Source organism: Eurosta solidaginis, chromosome 3 (assembly GCF_040869045.1).
Source record: "Eurosta solidaginis isolate ZX-2024a chromosome 3, ASM4086904v1, whole genome shotgun sequence".
Classification (NCBI taxonomy): Eukaryota; Metazoa; Arthropoda; class Insecta; order Diptera; family Tephritidae; genus Eurosta; species Eurosta solidaginis.
In genome coordinates, this window is record NC_090321.1 from 4,378,441 (window position 1) to 4,404,126 (window position 25,686).

General features: G+C 37.2%; 1 protein-coding gene across 10 annotated transcripts in view; it reads left to right on the top strand.

Annotated features, from left to right (window-relative positions):
* Vrp1 (Verprolin 1) overlaps positions 1 to 25,686 on the top strand; it is an 84,996-nt gene that overhangs the window by 24,141 nt on the left and 35,169 nt on the right. For 8 of the 10 annotated variants that reach the window (XM_067770484.1, XM_067770486.1, XM_067770481.1 and 5 more), the window contains 4 exons: positions 15,744 to 15,941; positions 16,059 to 16,227; positions 16,322 to 16,605; positions 20,400 to 20,599. In XM_067770484.1, the coding sequence (XP_067626585.1) occupies positions 15,744 to 15,941; positions 16,059 to 16,227; positions 16,322 to 16,605; positions 20,400 to 20,599 (851 nt within the window). Of the gene's footprint in view, positions 1 to 4,082; positions 4,310 to 8,348; positions 8,589 to 15,743; positions 15,942 to 16,058; positions 16,228 to 16,321; positions 16,606 to 20,399; positions 20,600 to 25,686 lie in introns of those variants that run through there. The other 2 variants (XM_067770487.1, XM_067770488.1) reach the window with 2 other exon arrangements.

The following is a 25,686-nucleotide window of genomic DNA, read 5'->3' on the forward strand; positions in this document are numbered from 1 at the left end:
CGATCAATCGTTATGACTTCTTATGGATTTACACACCTGAAACATGTGAAAGCAAAACTGAGACAAACCAAAGAGATTTCCAATGAGAAGGAACTGGAGAAATCCAACTGCGTATAACACATTCAAGGGGTTGATAAGCGCAATACAAAGCTTTATAGCTTCAGAACTTCCTCAACTCAATTGCGAGGGAAATCTTGAAAGTATCATAAGCAGGCGAGGCTCTGGCGACCCCAAGTTCCTTATGGAGAGGGCGGTATGGTCTAGAAGATTTAATGTGGTCTATTAATCGTTCCAGAGATGGTTGGGCTAGTACGTAAATGGTGCTTGTTACCGGAACGTATCGGATCTGTATCCGACAAAGGACCATCAACATCGATAACACTCCCAAACACCACATGCGTACATCAAAGGCAAGTCGGTATACATAAAGAAAGCCGTGGAATATAAGGAGTATGCCTTAGGAGTCTTTCTCTAAATGGGCAATCATGGATGGTCTTAACTACATTGAAGTATGAGACCACGAATTCAGTGGACAGGGGCATGCCGCTGGGCTGGGTGGTATCACCTCTGCGGTTCGATGAGGGAGCCGTCAAACTTACGGAAGTGGAAAGTCGATCAGCTCTTTGGTGGATCGGGCGCTTCGGGATATATATACCTGGGCATCTAACAATGGGTTGACAACCAATGCAGAGAAGACGGGCATGGCCTTATTTACTTATAGGTACAAGGTCTCAAATTGGACCAGGCCTAAGCTAGGTGTGGTGACCTTACAGGAGAAAACTTGCACAAAATATCTACGAATCATTCTAGGCAGTAAGTTGTCGTGGAAGCTCAAGGTGGACGAGAGAGTAAGGAAGGCCTCGACGGCACTTTATGCATGTAAAAGAATGCTGGGATGTACGTCGGGTTTATCATCCTTGTTTGGTAGACAGCCATATAAAGAAGAACCTTCCCCCAAAAATTAAAGGGCGTATGCCCTGTATGCCATTCTGCACATTCCACTTGGAGACCTGGTGGCAAAGAATATAGCGTTAGGCTCAGTGTGTCAGGGCAGATTGAGCGTAGACCATACGGCAAAAGTAGTATAGCGTCGTCAATGGAGGGAGTAGGGTCTGCGGTATACTATGCTGATCCGGAAATAAACAGATCCTACAAGCTGCCAGATCAATGTAGCGTTTTTCAGGCGTTTTCAGTGAAAATAGATGGGAATAAAAAAGCAGATGAACTATCTAAAAAGTGCACAACGCTCGAAGCTTGCTCCGTAGACGTCCCAATTATTGGGCGAGATTAAAAGAAGGCGAGAGGTGCACATTATCGACAAAGCGGGATAGCCGTGGACCAAGCGCAGGGATAGCAGATGTAGGAAGTGCGGGTTGGAGGAATGAAACGATTGCCAGGCTAAGACTCCAGCTATTAGGATTGATATAGCAATCAGATCTAGAAGCAGCAAGTGGCATAGGTCCTAGAAAGCTTCTAGTACTAGCCAAAGGGATGAGATTATTTTATAACATAGGTCCTAGTTTTTGATAGGGTTTTTCAGTTTGGTCGTAAAACAAACTTCTGTAACGACTCATTCAGTCTATGTGAGGTCCTCATGGACCGGCCAGTTCAACCTAACCTAACATTCACACATCTGAAATGTAAATTGCTACATATTTACCCAGCTGATTCATCAATCAGTGTATCCTCAATCTGATTTCTCTGCCTGCATTCAGTTCGCTTTTGTTTTGCTTTTCCTTTTTCAATCTTAACAAATTGAAATTTGTCGCTACATAAAAATAAAAGCTTATCTGGCTATTGACTATATTAGCTAGCTCGCTAACAATTTTTTTTCATACAATGAGCAATGTCGCTGACGTCATTTCTCGTAAATCTCGTCCAATCAGCCAGAGGAAAAAAGATGAATCTACTATGTGGGCACGCGCCGCCTGCAGGAGCTCTATAACTACAAATGTTTGTATGTATTTATGTCTGTATATTTTTACGTATTCGTACCAACGGAGAGCAAAAAGAATGAATGAAAGGTAGAGAACACAAGCAAACAGAAATTAAAAAGCTACTTAGTCATTTGTTCGATATCGTTTAGCCGGAGACTTGAGACATTTTGCTAGTCTTATTTAGTTGCATCGTCTTATTTGCGATACTCACTCATTCTAGGAATGCCATTGTTATCGAAAATAATAACCCAGAATAGAATGAACATGTGGAGGTGTCTCTTCAGGTGTAACCGAACATTTTATACTCAGCGTGAGCTTCAATTGCACATTTCATTTCAGATAAATTACTTTTCTACATAACACGTGGCACCGCCCCTTTAAAAGAAAAATGTCTCCCCATTTCCTCTTACAGTAAAACTTGATAAGTGAAATATCATTGATTCAAAACTATTTTTTGCTAAGTTTAACTTATTATTCTAGTCTACGACCTTTTTAAACTTGTTGTATATCTAAGTTGCCGTGATCCTTAACCGATCCCGTCCATTTTTACTGGAAATATTTCCAGCTATAGGGAAAATTTGTGAACCCAATTTTATTACGATAGGTAATTTTTTCTTCGAGTTATGGCTCCCGAAACATAGAAAATTGCTTAGTCATAAAAGGGGCGGTGCTAAGCCCATTTTTTTAAATTTGAAGTTTTTCCTATTTATTGTTATAAATCGACTCCGGAATGAAATAGCATTTATATGAAGCTCTTTTTTGCAAAGATGTAGCTTATTTTATTTGTCCACGACCCTTTTAAAAATCTTTTATATAAAGGTGGGCGTAGTCTTTGACATATTTCGTAAATTTTTTCTTCAAAGCATTCCTTATAGTAAAGGCAACCTCCCTGCCGAATTTTGTTACGATAGGTTTAACGATTTTTGATTTATGATTAATAATATTTGTAAAATTGATTTTATCACAAGTGGGCGGTGTCACGCCCATTTAAAAAATTTTTTTTTAATTTTCATCAAGAGTCTTAATATCAGTCCACACGTCAAGTTTCAACATTCTAGGCCACCGTGGTGTGATGGTAGCGTGCTCCGCCTTCCACACCGTATGCCCTGGGGTCATATCCCGGGCAAAGCAACATCAACATTTTATAAATAAGGTTTTTTAATTAGAAGAAATTTTTTCTAAGCGGGGTCGGCCCTCGGCATTGTTTGGCAAGCGCTCCGGGTGTATTTCTGCCATGGAAAGCTCTCAGTGAAAACTTATGTGCATTGCAGAAGCCGGTGGGAGTCGGCATAAAACATTTGGGTCCCGTGCGGCCAATTTTTGGGAAAAACAAGAGGAGCACAACGCAAATTGGAAGAGAAGCTTGGCCTTAGACCTCTTCGGAGGTTATCGCGCCTTACATTTATTTTTTATTTTTATTTACTAAATAATCAGGTTTTTTTTGTTTTCCAAAATGTTATATATATAAAAAGTGGGCGTGGTTATCATCCGATTTCGCTCATTTTCAGTACCAATCTATTCTGGTCCAGATAAGCTCGTGTACCAAATTTGGTGAAGATATCTCAATATTTACTCAAGTTATCGTGTTAACGGACATATGGATGGACGGATATGGTTCAATCAAATTTTTTTTCGACAACCAACTGTTATCCAATCAAAGTTAATATACTCTGTGTGCAAAGCATGCTGAGTATAAAAATGTTCAGTACAGGATGCTCGTGGTAGTCCTTATATGATGACGGTCATAGAAATATAATACCAGGACCTAGCTGGATGATTTCCTCATGAAAGCTCAGGCGAACATTTCGATACGCCATCCATCGGGTCTGGGGATCATGTAAAGGAATGATGCCAAACTATTCAAGATCCATACTCAGCAGTTGATTGGTGACCTATAAGCCACTGTTCAGATTATACTCCATACAACAAACGCCAACCCCAAAATACAAACCTCACCAAATCGATTGAACTCCCCACAAGGTGGTAACTCTATATCAGACCTAATTGCTCCCGCAACGACGTCACCTCTGATTGTTATGCCCGCTTGCTTCAGTTGTTCGCTCTATCACTCTCTCAACATTTTCGTCATACATATGTAGTGCTGACGCTGCTGGTGATGGTTTCAATGATAATGATAGTTTCAGTTTGAGATTAGCAATGCAACATATCGTCAGCATTGTAAAGGTCGCTTAAAAACTCACGGAGCGTTTTGTAACTTGTGCGTTAAATGCGAATAGTGCTATGCAGTTTCGGAATGCGCGCGTGCGTGTTATGCGTTTAAAGTTTTTACGAGCGCAAGCGGCAATCCAAAATGTTTATTTTGTATTTAATGTGTTTTGCTAAAGCAAATGCATAAGTGAAAAAATACAAAGGTACAACAGCAACAAAAAATTATCGAAAAAAGACCACTTGGCACTTAACTGATCATCGCATCGCGTGTGGTGTGAATTTCAAAGAAATTCGCTAAAATAAATTGAAATTAAATAAAAGTGAAATGTGTACTAAATGGCCTTTGGACGTTTTGGGTTTTTATCAGAAAAATAAATAAATAATATGTAGTACCATTTAAATGTTCGCTCAAAGCAGTTGCTGCTGACTCACCTGCGCCAAAGCCAGGGGTCAAGAAAGTTTGCGTATCCTTAAATGTTTGAGAAAAATTAAACAACCATAGGATTGTTTCCGTCTTCAGTTCACTTACTACCTATTTCAAAAGCTTACCAGAGTTTCATACTCACCGTAACATACTCAACACCTACATACATATGTACCTATTTATCCATATTCAGACCTCCACATAAGAGTCGAATGTGCGTGTTTCTTCGACCTCTAATTTCTGATCTTAATGCGTTAATAGACAAGCTCCTTCTGCCGTCCTAAAAAAAAGTGGGTATCTAGATTCTTACTCAAATTGACATTTCATTTCATTTCATTTCTTTATTGACTCAATGGTAACATACCTTACTGACTAGATTACAGGTTTACTAAATTATTAATTTAAGTATGACTTAATGTGATAAATAGTAAGACTCAATGCATGCCTTGAAGAGAGACCTAGACATGACAAAGTCAAGATCTAGACTCCTAGATATGTGATTGAATTCTACAAGTCCTCTTAGAAGAGGAGCAAAGCTGAAGTAATTAGAACGCAATACTTCAATACGGAATGTATAGTGAAAGCGGAGGGCTCTGTTAGGGACATTGAAAGTTAACTGATAAAGAAGTTCAGTCAATAGCACCAGATATTATATCCAAAATAAACATTAAGCCTTGAACAGAACGCCTAACTTCAAGTGGCAAGACATTGATAAGCCTGCATCTCGCATTGTAGGGTGGCATGGGACTATCAAAGTGTAGAGGTTGAAGAGCAAACCGTATGAATTTGCGCTGAACTCTTTCAATTCTTAAAGAGTGTGAAGAGTATATCGAATTCCAAATGACTGAGGCATATTCTAACATTGAACGTACTAAGGAATTGTACAAAATTTTTCTGGTATACGGGTCTTTGAAATCCTTCGCATATCGTCGTAAGAAAGCTAAGTTGGTATAAGCTTTTGGTACAAGAAAGTTAACATGATTAGCAAAGATAAAAGATGAATCAGAAATTACACCAAGGTCAGGAAACTCATCAACTGAGGCAAGAGTTATTTGAGATCGAATACACAGACGAATGCATATTCATTGACTTAGTAAACGTTATGTGACAGCATTTACTAATATTGAGTCGCAGATTATTTTGTAAAGCCCAATCGTTAATAGCATTCAGATCTTCCTGCAGACGCAAAGCATCAGAAATATTGGTGATCTTACGGAAGAGTTTTAAATCGTCTGCATAAAGTAAATAATTGGAATATTTTAGGCAAGAACCAACATCATTGATAAAAATTATAAATAAAATAGGACCAAGGATGCTGCCTTGTGGTACACCCGAAGTTGCTAGGAATTTGTAGGACTTAGTTTTCTCGATTTCAACAAAAGATATCCTATTTTCTAGGTAAGACTTCAGCCACAACAGAAAACTTGAATGAAAGCCCATATTTTCAACTTAACTTGTTGAACTTAACTTGTTTGCAACTTTCCAACATGTGTTGCAAATTTTTTTTATTGAAAATAAGTACTTTCGACAAATTTGGATGTGATCTTTCTTCCCTTCCTACAAAAAGAACTATTTTTGAATTTTCTGAGCTCACAAACTGATTTAAAAAAAAAAACATATATATTAACAATTTGTGTTGTTACTTACTTACTTAATTGGCGCTTAACCGTCTAAACGGTTATGGCCGTCCAACAAAAATTTTTTTAACAATAATAATGATAAAAAAAATATTGTTAGGCCTTTTTTTTTTTTTTTAGAAAATTCAAAGACAAAATTCACGACAAAGTCTTACAAAAAAAGTTCAAATTTCAATTCATTAAACGCGAATTTCACGACTTTGACTAATGACTAATCTTCGAAAAAAATGCAGATACCCACATTCTTTATTAGAACGTCAGAATGGCAGCCTTAACAGACGTTGTTCCGCCGGAACTTTGGCTTTCATATATTTAAAAAAAGTTGCCTCACTCCCATATTGCTTTCAGGCCGAGAGGGGCTTCTACTCCCTCTCTCCTAATTCTCTGTCGATCTTTCTTCTTCCCCATCGCTTGTTGACACTCATCAATTTAAAAATGATATCTCCACTCATCTCGCTCTGCCTCTCACTCCCTGTCGTTCTCATTATTTACAACATTTATTTTTCCTCTTTCTTTCCCTCGTTGTAAGCTCTCTGGAAAACCTTTCAAAAACCTCATAATTGATCCTTGCAGTGGGTCAGCCACACCTCAAATATTCAGCCACCTCCTGAAGGTAAGGTCATGTGTTGTTTATACCATGTGTAGTGAGCTGTCAGCAATCGCACAACATGTCCGCAGTGCTAGCCAGACCTTCAAAGATTGATGCCATCATGAGTTTTACCCGCATACAGTCTCACGATGCATCTCAGTCTCGACTTTGTAAAATTTCGCAAAGTATCTGACAGTTGCTTCGATTGCCAAAGAAGGGAGTGGAATACCCGGAAGAAGGCTTGCAACATTTTTAAATCGCGACTGAGATTGGCGCACCAGTTTTTAGGTAGTTAAAAGATAAACCAACGCTTTTAATACAGTAATTGCGACTACATCTGGAATGTTTCGAGGCCGGGCTCTGTATGTAGATTAACCGGGAACCGTGTCTAAGGGAACTCAACATTCAACAATTCCTGCAGTAAAGGCAACAGTGGCATTGAATCTTGTGGCACTGAATAGACAAGGCAGTTTATATTGCAATGCCCAGTTTTATCCCTGTCACCTCACTCCGTTGTCTACTTACAGCATTGCATCCAGATCCCACGTTATTGATTTATAGTCTGCCTCATACAGTCAAAGAATTGCGAGCAGACTTCATCCTAGCTTCATAACTTGTGATCATAACAAACTTAACATACACGAACTGACAGCTACTACAGAACTCATAATTGCCATATTTAGCTATCAGCACAGAAGTCGACGTAGAATATGAAATAAACTCCCCTAGCAAAGTTTACAAGGTCACTACACCTTGGAGTATCAACACTGCACACCGCAAATAACTTATAGCAAAATTTCCTTTCTTAAAATGAAAACAATAAAGAAAAAATCTAAAAAGGAATGATTTTTGGCACACCAAAAAATTAGTAATAACAATATTTAGTTTTAATTGCAAGTATAAAGAAATAACGACAAGAGTTAATTAAAATAAATATAAGTAATAAATTACAACGAGCCGGACCCGTGCGCACTTGTACAACCAATATAAGTCTCTTATGAAATATCAACAGAAATCAGCTGTTCTATCAATCAATTAAAACAGCTTGCGCTGCCACCTGGCGTATGCTAGCAACTGTCGGTAATGCAGTGCAAATATTCACAATAGTGCCATAGTACAAATAGATTTTTTTGTGTGCTCACAATCGTTTATTTTTAACAAAATATGTTAATAAAATATAGCTAAACAAAAGCACTACGACCAATAATGCCCAAGGCTCGCTAATAGCCCGAATCTCCATCTTTACAACCAAAACTTTATTTATAGATTAGGATTCCAAATAAGAGCGAAAAAGGTCCTTCATAAAAACAGCAATTAGAAATAATATATATGATAATTGTTTTAGTTAAGTAAATAAAACATAGAAAATAGCGATTTAACTTGAATGAAAACAAATTTAAAAAATACTTGTGAAAATAATAAATTACATTTAAAAATTTATTATAGATTTATTTTAAAATTTATTAAAAAAATTGAAATTAAGTAAAACATTTTTTTCACAAATATCGTAGTCGTTACGGTCCCTGTACTCAGCGGGAGATAAGCCTTTGTCAATTATTTTCTCTCTCTCTCTCTCTCTTTCTCTACCTCAGCCGTAAACAAAATCTTAACCAGCAGAATTCTATTCTAAAAGGTTGTGCAATTGTTGTATGGATTTAAGTGAAAAAAAAAATGAATAAATGAGTAAGTTAATATTCGATTTGCACAATTAGTCAGTTTCAATTAGAAAATTCTAAAAAAAAACGTGTAAATCGAAGCAATAAAAAAACCACATACAACAACAAATATAAACAAAAAATCACGGCGACATTTGTCAACAAGCGTTTTGAAAGGTAAACACTCCAACAAAATATTTAATAGACAATCGACTTTGATGTCACATTAGTTAATCGATCTCATTCGACAAAACGCATCTTTGCTTACTCATACAGAAAATTGCGCCTTACAGCAGCAGAAATAGCATTTCAATGTATTACTTCTATATTTCAATTACAGTTTTTAAAACAGCTTATAAATGCTCTTAATATTTCAACTATAATCGTCTAACATATTTTCATTGTTGACTCATTTATATACATATGTATGTAGATACATATTACATAAACACAAAATAAATAAATTTAATTTTCACATGTGGGTTTGGTTAATTTTATGTTTATATATACATATGTATACTAGGGTGAGTCGATTTGTATGGACGAAAGTTAACCGATATCGGGCCATCGATTTTTCGATAGGATTTGGGCTCAGGAAAAAAAGTTGCATTACGCATACCCAAAAAAATAATTTTCGAGCCTGCGAAATTTTATTTTTTTGACTTTTTTTCGGCTTTGATTTTGTAGGTTTTTTTCATATCTTTTTATTTAAAGACATTTTCAATAAACTGTTATCGCCAACGTTTTTACTGTACATTTTTGGACAGGGTATACATGAAAATTTTACAATCAAATGAAGTTAGTAGGTTATGAAAAAACCTTAAAAATCAATGTCGAAAAAAGTAAAAAAAATTAAATTTCGCAGGCTCGAAAATTATTTTTTGGGTATGCGTAGTGGAACTTTTTTTCCTGAGCCCAAATCCTATAGAAAATTCGATGGCGCGATATCGGTTAATAAATCGACCCACCCTAATATATACCCAGTCGTGATAGCATATATCATAACATGAGAAAGTGAACCTTGGTAAAAAGTAAATTTGTCTTATTAAACTGGAGACAGTATTGTAAAAATATTTAATTTAATATGTAAATTCATTTTCAATACCTTTTTTCCTCTTAAAGTAAAGTGCTGATTTAACTTTTTCAATTCCGTTGATGAAATTGCTTGTTTTGAAAAAGCTGTAAAAATATGTGACTTACTCATCTTTAATTAATCGAGCTGATTTATAATCAAATTATACAAACCCCATATTCTTATTATTAGACCTATCGAATAGTATTAGCTTTGTCCCACCCATGACGTAAAAAGTTAAAAGTTAATATTCTAAATTTTGCAAATCGTTCTCTTATTTGATATTTATTATGCAGTGTTAAAAACGCGTTTTAAATATATCCAACAATTCATTCTTGACTTCTTTGAAGCTGTTAAGGAATTATTCAACAATGAAGTTTTTCCCACCCATGCACAAGTATGCAGAACCACTTTTTGGAAGTGAGTAGGCATTTCTAATATGTCTTACAACCTTAATAGCGATATCAAATAATTACGCCCAGTAGCAATGTAAATCAAAAGACGAAAATTATGATGTAAGTTCCTTCATGACCCTTGAATCTGCGTCAAACAAAGCCTTAGAAACTAAAAGTTCATGAAATGGTTCCATGACGTGAACCATATATATTTTAATTAATTAAATTGTTTTTACATTTGATTTCACAAATGTTGGTATTTGAATAAATGTTGGTATATCTTAAGGTACATATATACTTAATGTAAGTGTTTCAACATGCATATACATTAGGCCGGGTCGATTTGTGGGGAGGCAAAAAAATCGCCCATTGCTCTGTGAAAATCATATTCTAGGGATCAAAATAAGAAACTTTGCCGAAGGAACCATACCTCAATTTGGGTCGTAGGGGCAAATTTTGAAAAATCCCACTTTGAAATGCCTATGTTTTTTCTTTTTGGAGTTTATTTTTCTTTTTAGAAATTTATTTAGTCAGAACATATGTAAATGAAAAAATGAATTTAACTTAGTAATAGAAAAGAAATTAAAAAAAATTATTAGAAATTAGCGTTTTTACAACCCTCTTTTAAAACCAAGGCATCACTGTGACACAATTGCAGATCGTAAAATTGCTTGTGTTGTTTTTTTTAAGCCACCACAAGACACAGCAGGTAGAATTGAAATTACCCCTACCCAAAAGTTCGACCCAAAGGGGGGATATCAGAATTCGGTTTAGAGGTGTGGTTCCTTCGGCAAAGTTTCTTATTTTGATCCCTAGAATACGATTTTCACAGAGCAATGAGCGATTTTTAAATCGACCCGCCCTAATATACATATATTAGAACCAGAAATCCCCAGCTGATTTTATCGGACTGCTTCAAAAAAGATGAAATAAGGCGTACAATTGTCACACCCGTGACGATGGAACATCCCAACATATTTTTGAAAGATACAACCACTTTATGTTCAAAACTTCAGTTTCAGTTAGAATGTAGATAACCTCATTGTTTATTTGGACGGCAGTATAGTGCAGAGTCAGAACAGTCGCGGGCTATCGGACTAAAAAACTTCTTCAAATTTTGAAACCGTCGCCCAGTCTCATATTTTAAGTCCACTTAGTTGTCCCTGAGTCCAAGCCCCATTTTTTGCTATCAGATTGGTTTCATAGTTTAGCCCACCTACCATTTCTGCTACAACATTCTCGACTGTTATTTGGCATTCAAGCATTTTTCAATCTCTATTCCTTGGCATGGGCTTTTCGACACCTGAGACCAGTTCGAAAGCGCCCTAACGCGGAATTCATTCTTAAAGTGGTATCAATTTTTTTGGTTAATAAAACTCATTGAGCGAAAACTGAATATTTTAGTGGTTGGAAAAAAACTTCCGAAACTTTTTTTTATTTTACAAACTTTTGCTTCCGTGTGAAATAGGATTTTTTAAATTTGTTGTTTTGTTTTTACTTGTTGTCATTGTCATTTTTTCTAATATTTTGTTTTGTGGCGATGTTTATACAAACGATCAATACGACCTACGGTTGTCCGATCATATTTATTGTCTTATGATTGAGCAAACAACTGAATAATAAAAAATTTCGTTCCTTCCTTCCTTCGTTCAGTTATCTCTCCATCAAATTAGTGCTTAAATTCTAGGCATTGATTTGGTATTCAGAAAGAGTGTTTGCTGTTTAATAATGCGCGGGCTCACATTTTTTCAGGTTCAAATGCCTTTTTAGGGATTCACAACTGCTTTCCGCAATATTCATAAACAGTTCGTAAATGAAAAAAAAATGTATACCCTACTACCTGCTAGAGCTCGAACAAAACGGTTAATCGAATAAACCGGTTACGGTCGACGACTTTCCTTATTCGGTTAGCAGTATTCGAGTAATCGAAAACTTTAGACTTTATATAGAAGCTACAATCAAAAATAGGAGGTAGAGGAGATGAAGGCATAAGTAGTAGAAAAAGGAAGAATTAGTAGTTGGACAAAAAGAAAGACTATAAAAGCAATATGAAAGAGGAGAAGGGTAAAAAAAGTAGAGAAAATTAGAGGGATTAGCAGAAGCAGAAGAGGAAGACTAAAAAATGGAAGGCGAGGAATTTGAAGGAGGAGAGTGAAGAAGGCAGGATTATGACAATTAGGGAAATTTGGAAAAGGATAATGATGATGGGAAGCGAAGGAACCGCAGCAAGAGGCGAACGAGAGGAGGAAGCAATGAAAGGAGAAAAAGAGGAGTTAGAGAAGGATAAGAGAAACACGAAAATGAAACGTAGAAGAAGTAAAGCAGAATAAGAAGTAGAAGAAAGTAAAATAAAAGCGAAGGAGTAAGCACGCTACTTCGAAAAGAGAGAAAGAGTAGAAGTAGAGAAATATGGAGAAAAGGAATAAGGGGAAGGAGGAGGAAAATGAAAAGAGCAAGGTGAAGGAGCAGAAAAATTAGAACTAGAAAAAAAGTAGAGAGATGAGAAGAAAAACAAGGAGGGGAGATGAGGAAGTAGAAGGAGAGGAAGATGAAAAACTCTACTTATGTAGAATATTGGAATAAGGCAATAAGTATGTGAAAACACAGAAAAGTTTTCAAAACATAGAGATGAGCAAAAAGGAAAAAGAGGAAGACTTATCTTCCATTTGCGTATAACAAAGCATGCCCTCTAAGAAGATTCAGAGGAAAAGCAAAGCCGCCATGGTGGAGCAATGAGCTGAGTCTTCTAAGAAGACAGGTAAAAGAAATGTTTAAGCTCGCAAAGACCGCGGAAAGCGAAGCGTGTCGGGACGAGTACAGGGATCTACTGAGGATCTACAAGCGTGAAATTACCAGGGCGAAGAGAAACTCTTGGAAAAGTGTCTATACGGACATAGAGTGCTCCAGCGAAACACCACGGTTGAAAAAAGTCCTTGAAAAGGGAAACATAGTCCAGGGACTAATAAAGAAAGAGAACGGGGAATGGTCACGTAATAGTGAGGAATCCCTTGAGGTGCTTCTCGATACACATTTCCCATCGGGAGACGGTTTAGAGGAGCCAGCAGACATCACTCACACTTCGATCACGGAGCTAGTAGTGCCGGGCTTGGTGACCGATACCAAGATCGAGTGGGCAGTGAAGACGTTTTCTAAGTTTAAATCGCCGGGCCCAGATGGTATATTCCCGGCCATGCTACAAGTCTCAAGTAGGGCGGCCGTGGAATGGCTTAAAATAATATTCGATGGGTGCATACGACTGAATCATGTATGATCGGTCACGTGTATCCCAAAGACTATAGACCCATTAGCTTAACATCATTTCTGCTCAAAACCTTTGAGAGGCTGATAGATGTGTACATAAAGTCCAACGTGGATGAAAAGCTGCTCTCCACAACACAGCATGCGTACACCAAAGGCAAGTCGGTAGACACCGCATTGCATAGGGTGGTAATAAGCATAGAGAAATCCCTAGAATATAAGGAGTATGCTCTAGGAGTCTTCTTGGACATTGCCGGGGCTTTCAATAATGTTGCAAAATGGGCGATTATGGATGGTCTTAATTACATTAAAGTATATCCTGCCTTAATCAGATGGATCGGCTGCATGTTAAATTGCAGAAAGATTACATCACAATGGGGATTGTACGAGGCCATGAAATCAGTGGACAGGGGCACGCCGCAGGGAGGGGTGCTATAACCTCTGCTGTGGACGCTGGTCATCAACCAACTGCTCAGGCAATTCGATGAGGGACCCGTAAAACTTACGGCTTACGCAGATGACGTTGCAATTGTCATAAGTGGAAAGTGCCTTCCAACGATTAGTTCTTTGATGGATCGGGTGCTTCGCGATATTCATACCTGGGCATCTAATGTCGGGTTGAAAGTCAATGCGGAGAAGACGGATATGGTCTTGTTTACAAAGAGGTACAAGGTCCCAAATTGGACCAGGCCTAAGTTAGGAGGGGTGACTTTACAGGAGAAACCTTGCACAAAATATTTAGGAATTATCCTAGACAGTAAGCTGTCATGGAAGCTCAACGTGGAGGAGAGGTTCAAGAAGGCCTCAACGGCACTCTATGCATGTAAAAGAATGCTGGGGTGTACGTGGGGCCTATCGCCCTCTCTTTCTCATTGGGTTTTTACAGCGATTGTAAGCCCTATTCTATACTATGGAGTTCTTGTTTGGTGGAAAGCCACACAAAAAACAACATACCTCAAAAAATTAGAGGGGGTATGCAGACTATCGATGCTTAGCATTACGGGAGCCCTGAAAACAACCCCGACGGCTGCACTGTATGCCATTTTGCACATCCCGCTTGTAGACCTGATAGCAAAGAACAAAGCGTTAAAGACCGCAACCAGGCTCGGTGCTTCGGGGCAGCTTGAGCGCCGACCATATGGCCATAGTAGTATAGCGTCATCAATCACAAGACGAACAGACTACATGATTCCCTATCTGCGCTTCGAGGGAGATCTTAAGGCCACAATAGAGGTGGACGGTTAGCGCAAGGGTGCGCAAATGGCGGACGAGGCGATACATGTGTACACCGATGGTTCCAAAGTAGTGGAAGGGTCTGCGGTATACTGCGCTGATCCGGAAATAAGCAGATCCTACAGGCTGCCGGATTACTGTAGCGTTTTCCAAGCGGAAATATGAGCCGTAACCAAAGTAGTAGAAACCCTGGAAGAGAATAGCTTAAGCTGCAACCGTGTTAACTTCTATATTGACAGTCAAGCAGCAATTAAGGCAATAATCTCGCATAGCACAGCATCTAAATGCGTGTTAGAGTGTAAGCAGTCTCTGGAGAGAATCGGGACAGGGAGAAGCATACATCTATATTGGGTCCCAGGGCATATGGGAATAGATGGGAATGAAAAAGCGGACGAACTAGCTAAAAAGGGCGCATCCCTTGAAGCTTGCTCCGTAGATGTCCCAATTAGATTGGGCGAGATTAAGCGAAGTCGAGAGGTGCACATGATCGACCAAGCGGGAAAGGCGTGGGTTCAAGCGCGGGCTGTAAAGTGTCGAAGATTATGTGTAGGTCTTACAACCTTAGACTAACACAGTTGCTCCTATCATTAAAAAGAGAGGACTGTAGACTTCATGCCTTTAAACTAGGCTTGGTCAGTGATAGCAGATGTAGGAAGTGCTGGTTGGAGGAGGAAACGATCGAACACGTTCTGTGCTCGTGCCCTGCGCTTGCCAGGCTAAGACTCCAGCTATTAGGAGTGAACCAGCTGTCAGATCTAGAAGCAGCAAGTGGCTTAAGTCCTAGGAAGCTTCTAGTATTTGCCAAGAGGACGGAGTTATTTTATAACATAGGCCCTGGTTTTTGATAGGGTTTTTCAGTTTGGTCGTTAAAACAAACTTCTGGTAACACTACGGACTCAATCAGTCTATGTGAGGTCCTCATGGACCGGCCAGTTCAACCTACCTACCTAACTTCCATTTGAGTATTAAACTACTTAACACGTCTTTCATTGATTCAGGAAATTTTATCTGTAGAAATCAAGCAGAAATACATACAAAATTTCAATTTTATAATGTATTTGTTTTAATGTATAATAAAATTGATTTTCCATCATCCTTTGTCATAGTTAGTTTGGAGACAAATAAGCTTCTTGATTATTTCCAAGCAACGCCTTGGTACAACAATATGTCAGTTAATTGAAATCAATGCACATTTTCTTTTGACTTGACATTCGGCACGACTAATTGGGTTGAATTCGCTTTACCATCACTTTGTATAGATTCGCCTTGATACAGATTAATAAAGTTGTAGCGCTGTTTTACAATTTTTAATTAGACTTTACCTTAGTACATATTGGTTTTTTATTTTAACCACAATACTATATTTTATTACAGATGGCTATACCACCACCGCCTGGTCCTCCACCACCACCCGGGCCACCACCTCCACCAGCGATGGGAGGTCTTAAATTGGGTGGTGGTGGCTCCGGTGGGGGAGATATGCGCTCTGCGCTCCTACAATCCATTCAAAAGGGCACCAAACTGAAAAAGACTACAACAGTTGATAAAAGCGGACCAGCCCAAGCAGGAAAGGTGTGTCTCTTCTTTGATAATATATTGATGAAACTAATTTTTACTTTAATGACTTTGTGTACAATTGCAAGCAACCGTTAACTGTTTTTTTGTATTATATTTTTCCAATTGCGGCAGATTTGCGATTCAACGCCATCTGCAACGAGTTCACCGAAACGAATACACAACAATATAAGCAATAGCAATAACAATAATATTGTAGGTAACGGCACACCAAAACTGGGTGGCATTTTCGAAGGGCTGACCTCAATGCCCAAACTGAAGCCAGTCAATGGCAGTAGTCGTGGTGAGTAGACGCACGTTTTTCCCAATTCGTATGGTATCAACTAAATATTTTTTATCTGTTTTTTGTTTTCTTTTTTTATTTCGTTCCAATTTAGCACAAGCACCAGCAATACCAATAGCGTTGAATGACTCTTCGGCAGCGACGAGTAAACGTAATGATGCATCATCACCGCCTGCAAATGCTAGCAACAGTAGCGCCAACAGCAACAACACCAGCAGTAATGGTCCATTGGATTTCAATGCTGAATTAACAAAACATTTGACACTAAAACGTCAAAAACAACACCAACCGCCGGTTAATGCGACTGAGGCAAATTTACGTACAAATCGTGGACCACCGCCACAGCCACCGTCGACACCACCAAAAAATCTTTCAACGGTAAAAAATGTTGATGTTTATGCTATGCAACTGAATGAGAATGATAAAAAAAGGGCAGATTGCGCGAAAAATGTTTAACCACCATATCATAGGAACAATTTGCAATTAAATAGCCAGAAAATTTATCAGTGGCTAGAATGCTTTTTTGAATTTGATGTACTGAAAATAACTAACTTGCATCAAAATACGTAAGAAAAGTTGCTTTAAACGGGCTGACACCACGGCAATGGTTCGGTTCAAAGTACATATTAGCTCGACCTTCTCTTTCAATTTTGGTCGTGCTACTTTAATGATTTCCTACAAATTGGCGCAATATAGACTGAATGTGTCCAACCAGAATTTCAGCCTATGTTATATAATAACTCCGTCCTCTTGGCAAATACTAAACGTTTTCTAGGACCAAGATTGATTCCTGCCTCGAGATCTGGAAACCCTACCGCCCCAAAAAACCGAAGCCTTGACCTGGTGAGAGCAGGACACAAACACAGAGACCGTGTCTTCCTGCAGCTCGCACTTCCTACATCTGCTGTTACGGACAAGACCTCACTTATAAGCATGTGACGAAAGAAGGCAGTGTCCATTGTGAGCCTCAAGTCTACTCTTTAAATATATGTCATATTTTAGAAAATTTGCAGTTCCGTGTTCTGTCCACGCCTTTCCCGCTTGATGGACCTAATGCAACTCTTGTCCACATTTGCCAAGTCATCGGCCTTTTCGTTACCTTCTATCACTTTGTGACCGGGAACCCAATATAGATGTGTGATCCGGCCTAAGCGAAGTTTTTCTAATGCTTTTTTGCATTCCTGGACAACTTCTTGATGAAGTACTGTGTGAGAATGTTGCCTTAATCACCGCCTGACTATCAATATATACATTGACCCTACTGCAGCTTCAACACGCTTCCTCCAAAATTCCTGCTACTTTCTTCACGACTATACTTTTCGCCTGAAAGACGCAGTAGACCCGACCCCTTCCGTTAATTTAGAACCATCGGTATACATTGATATATGATTGATAATCTGCCAGCACGTTACCACCGCAGGTTTGGTTAACACTCCTATTTTTGTTCTGAAAAGCTTCTTAGCAAAATTGCATTTGTCTTGCCGTACCAAGTCGACATAAGGCACGCAGGTATCGGCGATATGTAGTAGACAATTTTAATTAGCATGCCACAAATTGGAATAGAACCTCTGATTTAGTCTCTTTGGAGGTATATGCACCGATTTATTATGATTATTATTATTGTTAACTAATATATTCAAAGGTCCAATAGAGACCCTAGAGTACTATGTCCACATACATACATAGATTGTAACATTCAGTATGGTTAAAAAGGAGGAACTCTATAGGTAGCTCGAGTTTGACCCTTCTTAAATTATTTACATTCGAAGCAGTCAATATTGCTATGAGGATCAATGTCGTCATAATGAAACATCAATAGGACATTTTTGCCAAATGCTTCTAATGAATTCTAATATTTTTTTTAAATATTAATTGGGTAATTAATTGCACGAAGAGCCCCCGATATGCACGTTTGGATTTTTCTTTTTTTTTACTTTACTCTGTACAACACTCTGCTAGGTATTTGACCAAACCAAACGAAGAGATTGATTCACAACCAACAAAATGTATTTCCGTGTTAGCCTCTAAAGCATAGATATTGCCGTTCGCAGTTTGAAATTGTATTTTATATACGTACATACATATCTAACAGATTAACATTAAAAACTACAAATTACCTAGGTACAAAAAACGATGGCGTACATTGTAATGCTACAAATTAAACTTTAACAAGTAAGGAAGGCTAAGTTCGGGTGTAACCGAACATTACATACTCAGCTGAGAGCTTTGGGGACAAAATAATAGAAAATCACCAAGTAGGAAAATGAGCCTACGGTAACCCTGGAATGTGTTTGTATGACATGGGTATGAAATGGAAGGTGTTAATGAGGGTTTTAAAAGGAAGTGGGCCATAGTTCTATAGGTGGACGCCATTTCGGGATATCGTCATAAAGGTGGGCCAGGGGTGACTCTAGAATGTATTTGTACGATATGGGAATCAAATGAAAGGTGTTAATGAGTATTTTAAAAGGGAGTGGCCCTTAGTTGTATATGTGAAGGCGTTTTTGAGATATCCACCAAAATGTGGACCACTGTGACCCAGCACATCATCTGTCGGGTACCGCTAATTTATTTATATATGTAATTCCACGAACAGTATTCCTGCCAAGATTCAAAGGGCTTTCCATTTCGCCCTGCAGAACTTTTTCATTTTCTTCTACTTAACATAGTAGGTGTCACACCCATTTTACAAAGCTTTTTCTAAAGTTATACTTTGCGTCAATAAGCCAATCCAATTACCATGTTTCATCCCTTTTTTCGTATTTGGTATATAATTATGGCATTTTTCGAAATTTTCGATATCGAAAAAGTGGTCGTGGTCATAGTCGGATTTCGCCAATTTTAAATACCAAGATAAAGTGAGTTCAGACAAGTATCTGAACTAAGTTTAGTAAAGATATATTGATTTTTGCTCAAGTTATCGTGTTAACGGCCGAGCAGAAGGACAGACGGTCGACTGTGTATAAAAACTGGGCGTGGCTTCAACCGATTTCGCCCGTTTTCACAGAAAACAATTATCGTCATAGAATTTATGCTCCTACCAAATTTCACAAGGATGATTCTAGACAAATTAAATGAAAAAGGGCGACCCACGCCCATTTTGAAATTGTCTTTTATTTTTGTATTTTGTTGCACCATATCATTACTGGAGTTGAATGTTGACATAATTTACTTATATACTGTAAAGATATTCAATTTTTTGTTAAAATTTGACTTAAATTTTTTTTTTATGTGGGCGTGTTCTTCATCCGATTTTGCTAATTTTTATTTAGCACATATATAGTAATAGGAGAAAGGTTCCTGCCAAATTTCATCATAATATCTTCAACGACTGCCAAATTACAGCATGCAAAACTTGTAAATTACCTTCTTTTAAAAGTGAGCGGTGCCACGCCCATTGTCCAAAATTTTACTAATTTTCTATTCTGCGTCATTAGTTCAACCCACCTACCAAGTTTCATCGCTTTATCCGTCTTTGGTAATGAATTATCGCATTTTTTCGGTTTTTCGAAATTTTCGATATCGAAAAATGGGCGTGGTTATAGCCGATATCGTTCATTTTAAAAAGCGATCTGAGATGAGTGCCCAGGAACCTACATACCAAATTTCATCAAGATACCTCAAAATTTACTCAAGTTGTGTCAACGGACAGACGGACGGACGGACGGACATGGCTCAATAAAATTTTTTTCGATACTGACGATTTTGATATATGGAAGTCTATGTCTATCTCGATTCCTTTATACTTGTACAACCAACCGTTATCCAATCAAAGTTAATATACTCTGTGTGCAAAGCACGCTGAGTATAAAAATTATTAATAGTCAGTCAGTTTTTACTATTTTTGAGGTTAGGGAGTAGATGTAGCGCTTTTCGATATCTGTCAACATTTTTTTATGTATGTAGATGCGTAATGTATCGATTTTAATTGTTTCAAAGAACTGTAGTTTGAAAAGTAAAAAAAAATAGATGGTAATTAAAGGAACATCTTAGAATGAGTCCAATTACGAACTTCGAGAAACGTAAAATCACTTATTTGCTTATCGATCAATCCTAACAAAAATATTGGTTACGTTCCATAACCCAGAAAAAAAGTAATTTTGTTAGTTATTCAGAGTTATGAACTAAATAATTTTCTTTTTTTCCTTTTATTCTTCCCCACCTTCATATAGAGCGCATCCGACTCGGTATTGGTGAAAACGAAAAATTCCAGCTCGTCTTCTGGCGGAATACGGGCTAGCCCGTTGGCGGCAAATTACCACAATAACAAATCCTCATCACCTACGCTTTCGGAGAGTAGCAATAGCAGCAATAAAATCACTGGCAGCAGCGGTAGCAATAATAGCATCAAAAGTAAAGCGGCTAGCTTGAAGTAAGTATATAATAAAAATTATTATACATTTATGTATGTAATAAAATAAATGAAACATGAATATGTACACTTCGGTATATACAGCTGACCACAAAAATACCTAAACTGTCATCATTCAACTTACAAAAAAAAAAAAATGATAAAAGAAATTATGATTTTCGTGTTTGTTAAAGTTCTGATAAAATTTCCTGCAGTAAAAAATAAAATAATATTGCAATTTTTTAAGGCTTAAAAACTTGCAAAAATAATTTAAATATTTTTCCTAGTTTTTTGCGTACAGCTGTATGTGTACATAAACTTAGGCAATTCACAAGGTCTTCTATTCGCCGTATATGGTATCCTTTAATCCAGGGCTCTTCATTTCATAGCACAATTGTGCATATTCGCCAGTTAATGTTAGCACATATTTTATTTTAATTCTCTGGTACTCTCATTTAATAAAATCATATTTTCATAACAAATTTGCGAAATATTTTTTTAAACGTTAGTAAGCAATGCTCTTCATTCTTCTTGTTTCATTGCTCTTTGATCAACGATCATAACCTTCTTACTAAAAGCTCCGCCACATAAGCAGTTTTTCATATACATAGTTGCATTTTACTCAATCTTTTGCATTCTGAGTAGATTGCACGTATTTTTATGGAGAACGTTAGATTGAGCGACACTGGCGCCATCTGCCATGGAAAAGTAGCCCACTCCCAGAATTTGTTGCAAGCAAAGCATAAGAACAAGAATTTGACATTTGCTTTGGCTAAGGGTGCTGGCACACTTTGCAAGTGATTTTATTTTTCCCACTCTTTGGTAACTTTTCTAACTTTTTTCGCAATTAAAAACTGCAAAATAACAAATGAATATAACACAAAATATGTAAGCCAGTATTTTTGTTGTATAGGGAGAAAGTTTATAACAGTGCTTCGCGAAATTTTGTATGTGAATGGGGAAGACGAAATAAACTTCAATTGCCAATGCCTGAAGTTCCTTCATATTTATAAACGCAACATCTTGGTTGATTGTGGCGGTGTTACTGGAATGCATAAGCTTGTGTTAAACGCATCTATATGAAAAATTACATTGTGCCGCAGCCTAAAGACAGTTTTAAATTTTATATTGGAAACCATGGAAACAACAGAATTCTTATAGCCGCGTCACAATGAACTTCTTCATATAGGTGCGTTCAACGCAATCATATGCATGACGATAACATCGTCACAATTACGAAAAATGTTGCATATAGACAGCACTTCAGACTCATCAGATGAAACTTATTTCGATTTGTCCATTCACATACAAAATTTTGCGAAGCGCTGTTAAAATCATTCGCACTATGTAAAAAAAATACTTGCTAACATATTTTGTCTTATATACTTATGTTTAAATGCAGTTTTAATTGTGAAAAAACGTTGGAAAAGTACCCAATAGTGGGAAAAATAATTTTGCTTGCAAAGTGCGTAAACACTCATAGCCAAAGCAAATGTCGAATTCTTCTTCCTATGCTTTACACGTAGCAAAAGTTGAATCATGGTTCAATTATGTACAGGTTGGCTCATCTCATCAGCTGATTTTATTTATGTCATTGCATGGTCGAAGGGATTGTCAAAAGGAGATGGCAAACTCAAAATGAAACCAACACATTGGCAACATTTTACTTACACATACAAAAACTGCTAAGTTTTATGTTTCCATTCCATACCATTCGCACCAACACCAATACACAGATTTTGACAATTTGAACAGACATATTTTGTTGCTTTACATATGAGCCAACCTGTATATAGTTGAACCATGAGTTGAATATTGCAAACTTGTACATGTCAGATGGTGCTAGTGTCGCCCGATCTGCAGTTCTCCATAAAAATACGTGCAATCGTATCATCGTGCATATGATTGCGTTGAACGCGGCTATATGAAAAAGTTCATTGTGATGCGGCCATTAAATCGTGAATTTCCAATTGAAATATATAAATAGGCAACTCACACCACTGGTGTATTTGTTGTAAAGTCATATGTTTGTAGTTGTATCCATGTTTTCAAATATGAAGTTTGATTAAAAGATGGCACAAGTAGAAGGCATTTTAATTGCCTAAATATGTAATATCTTGTTATATCGCAATTATTCTATAGTACCATTGACATTTACTTAGAAGCTATGTAGATCAGTAGTTGTATATACTTATGTACATAGGTATGTTCATACGTAATATTTATGTATGTTATTATAGAAAAAAAAAATCTGTCTATGTATTTATGTATATACCTATGTATAGCTATGCCTTTTTAACATTGAATTTATGCTGCGTTCGCTATTCACCTGCTTCGTTTTACAGTTTCTGTAAAAAAGATCATACCAACACATGCATTTACTGTAGATTTTTCTTATTTTTGCGGTTGCACCAAACCAGCTTCTGCAGTAACTCAAACACAAACACAAAAGAAAAAACCCAGTAGGAAAAGATAGAAGTAAGAACTTACAGAAGCTATTCTCCAGTGGCAAGCGAGAATTACCATCTAAATTTTTTCGTTAATTTGAGAAAATACGCCAAATTGCATGGCCTTTCCATAGCACTTTCAGCGAATTATTTCATTTGCTTAGCACTCTGTCTACACACGTTTCGAGACGGAGCAGCTAAATCACTCTCAGTGGAGCACAGATGTTATTGCTCTTACCTTATAAAGGAAAGAGCTTGACAACTTTTCTTCTGGGATTACATGCAGTAAGAAAAGTGCGGGTTAATTGATTAGTTTCAAAAGCTTGGTTAATGTTGGAAGAAGGTCTGCGAAAATATAACCACATCCGCAAAGAGAGCGCGCTCTCTCAATATTTGTGATATTTTCTCTCGTTTCCACTTATAATATTTTGGAAATAAAGTTTATGTATATGTCTCTTCTACAGGTTAAAATTGACTTAAAAAAGCACTTCGGTTTTGCCCGCTTTCCTTTCAGTCAAGACAGGGCACACTTACATACATTACCTCCAGTGAAACGCCGAACTACCCCAAAGAAATAACAGCTTGTAATTCGAATATTTCGTATGAAACTCATGTACACATAAAAAATATAATATTGTAACGAATTTAGGGAAATTCCGCTTATTCCAAACCTTCTGCTAACGTTCGAATCGCTAAACTGTTGAATAAATAACTTCAATATTCAGTAATGCAAAATGGTCTTTATTAGACTACTTTGAGTGTACTTCACAATAACTCTGGCGCTGCTTTTATACTCTCGGTTTCCTCGTTCACCTATTTCTCCTAAGGTCTAGTAATTTCGTGAACTTCATGTTTGGTTACCAGCCATATACATGTATATTTGTAGTTTGTACGCATATGCGTGTGTACATGTGAGTACTACTTCGGCTGATGACGACATGCGTTTGGAGTATCTCTCTGCTGCATTGTATGTATGTGTGTACATGATGATTGATTTGTTTACGTACATACGAGTGGCTGCTTAGTACCGGCTTAGTGATGGTAGTATCGCGTAGTGATGATAATATTCGTCACAATATTGATTTTTGAGAGCATCGAATTGAATTAGGTAGCGTCATTTTAATATTAGAATATTATCATAAGGACTTTGGAAACAATCAATTTAACTTTAGAAAGAATGAAATGTACTTCAGATGAGTCAAACGTCCTTCAGAAAAAATTAAATGTACATTAGAAAAAATCAAGTGTACTTCAGAGGGTGTCAAATGTACCTTTGGCAATATCAGATTAATGTGCATTCTGAAGAAGTTTTGATTCCTTCTAAAGTGCATTTGTTATTTTCTGTAAATTTTACGCCTTCGATAGAACATTTAATTTGATATTTTCGAAAGTATAATTGGAAATGGTGTAGTCTAAAACAGGCCTAAACTTAAGAGTTTGGTAGCGTACGCCATATTTAATATTCACTGCTAATGTCGGCCCCTACAGATTCCAATAAGTGCTTTTAAACACCTCAAAGGGGAATTGATATTACTCACATTTTAACTACTACGTTGCCTTGTAGTACTCTTGTCCAGCATGACCACAATGTATCTTACCTTTTCTGATAATAAGTAGACTTCAGTGGGATCCCTAAAACATTTCACTAGTAAAAGGCTTGCTGTACTTCTATTTAAAGCAGGCATGCTTAACCAACGAAACGATATCATTTCGTTACGATAATCAACGTTAATAAACGAAACGAAGTCATTTCGTTTCGTTTATTAACGTTAAGATCGTCAAATTAACGAAATGATTTCGTTTCGTTTTCTGCCATATCAAAACGAAATCAAATCGTTTATGTTGATTATTAATTTCAAACTATGCTGGCAAAGCTGATTGATGGCGGAGTCATTAAAGGTGAAAGCATTATCCAAGCTGATTGCAACTTTTCTCATGAATTTTGACAGTACGAACATTTCTCAGAGTATTTTTGACATTACCACCAACGAATTACACAAACAAATTACATAGAGTTTGTGTGTGTATGTGCGCTCGTTGTTGCCACCTTACGGCTTCACCATGGCTATAGCATTGCCAGCACAATTCAAACATAAAGTATCAGGTTTCTGTTAACGTTTTTAACGCTAACGAAAGCTTTTCGTTTCGGTTAAAAACGAGATACAATTTATCTTGATAATTTCTTTATCGATAATATTTCGAAGTGTTTCAACGGAAACGGTGGAAATTTTTTGATAAACGATTAGCTTAACGTTAAGGTGCATCCCTGATTTAAAGTAACTAATTAGTTACTGAAACCAAGGGATTTTTTACTCGCACACGAGCCCGACGGTCTCAAATATGCTTTCGGGGAGCATTGGCAATAATATTGTTACGAATATTAGCAACACTAAGGGGTACTGTCATATCTAAGCAATGCTAAGCAGTGACTTGTATGCACATCAATAGATCAATCATTATGTCTACACATATGTACGTACACGCAGCGGAGAAGAGACGCACAAACACATGCAGATATCTTATCTAAGATGCTCCCAAAAGTATGCAATTATAATTGTGGAAGTGTCGCTCACAAATACACGCGCATATGAGAAGCTATACACGTGCATCTGTAGTTATAATTTTATAGTTGATAACTAACTAGTAAGTTCCGGAAATGGA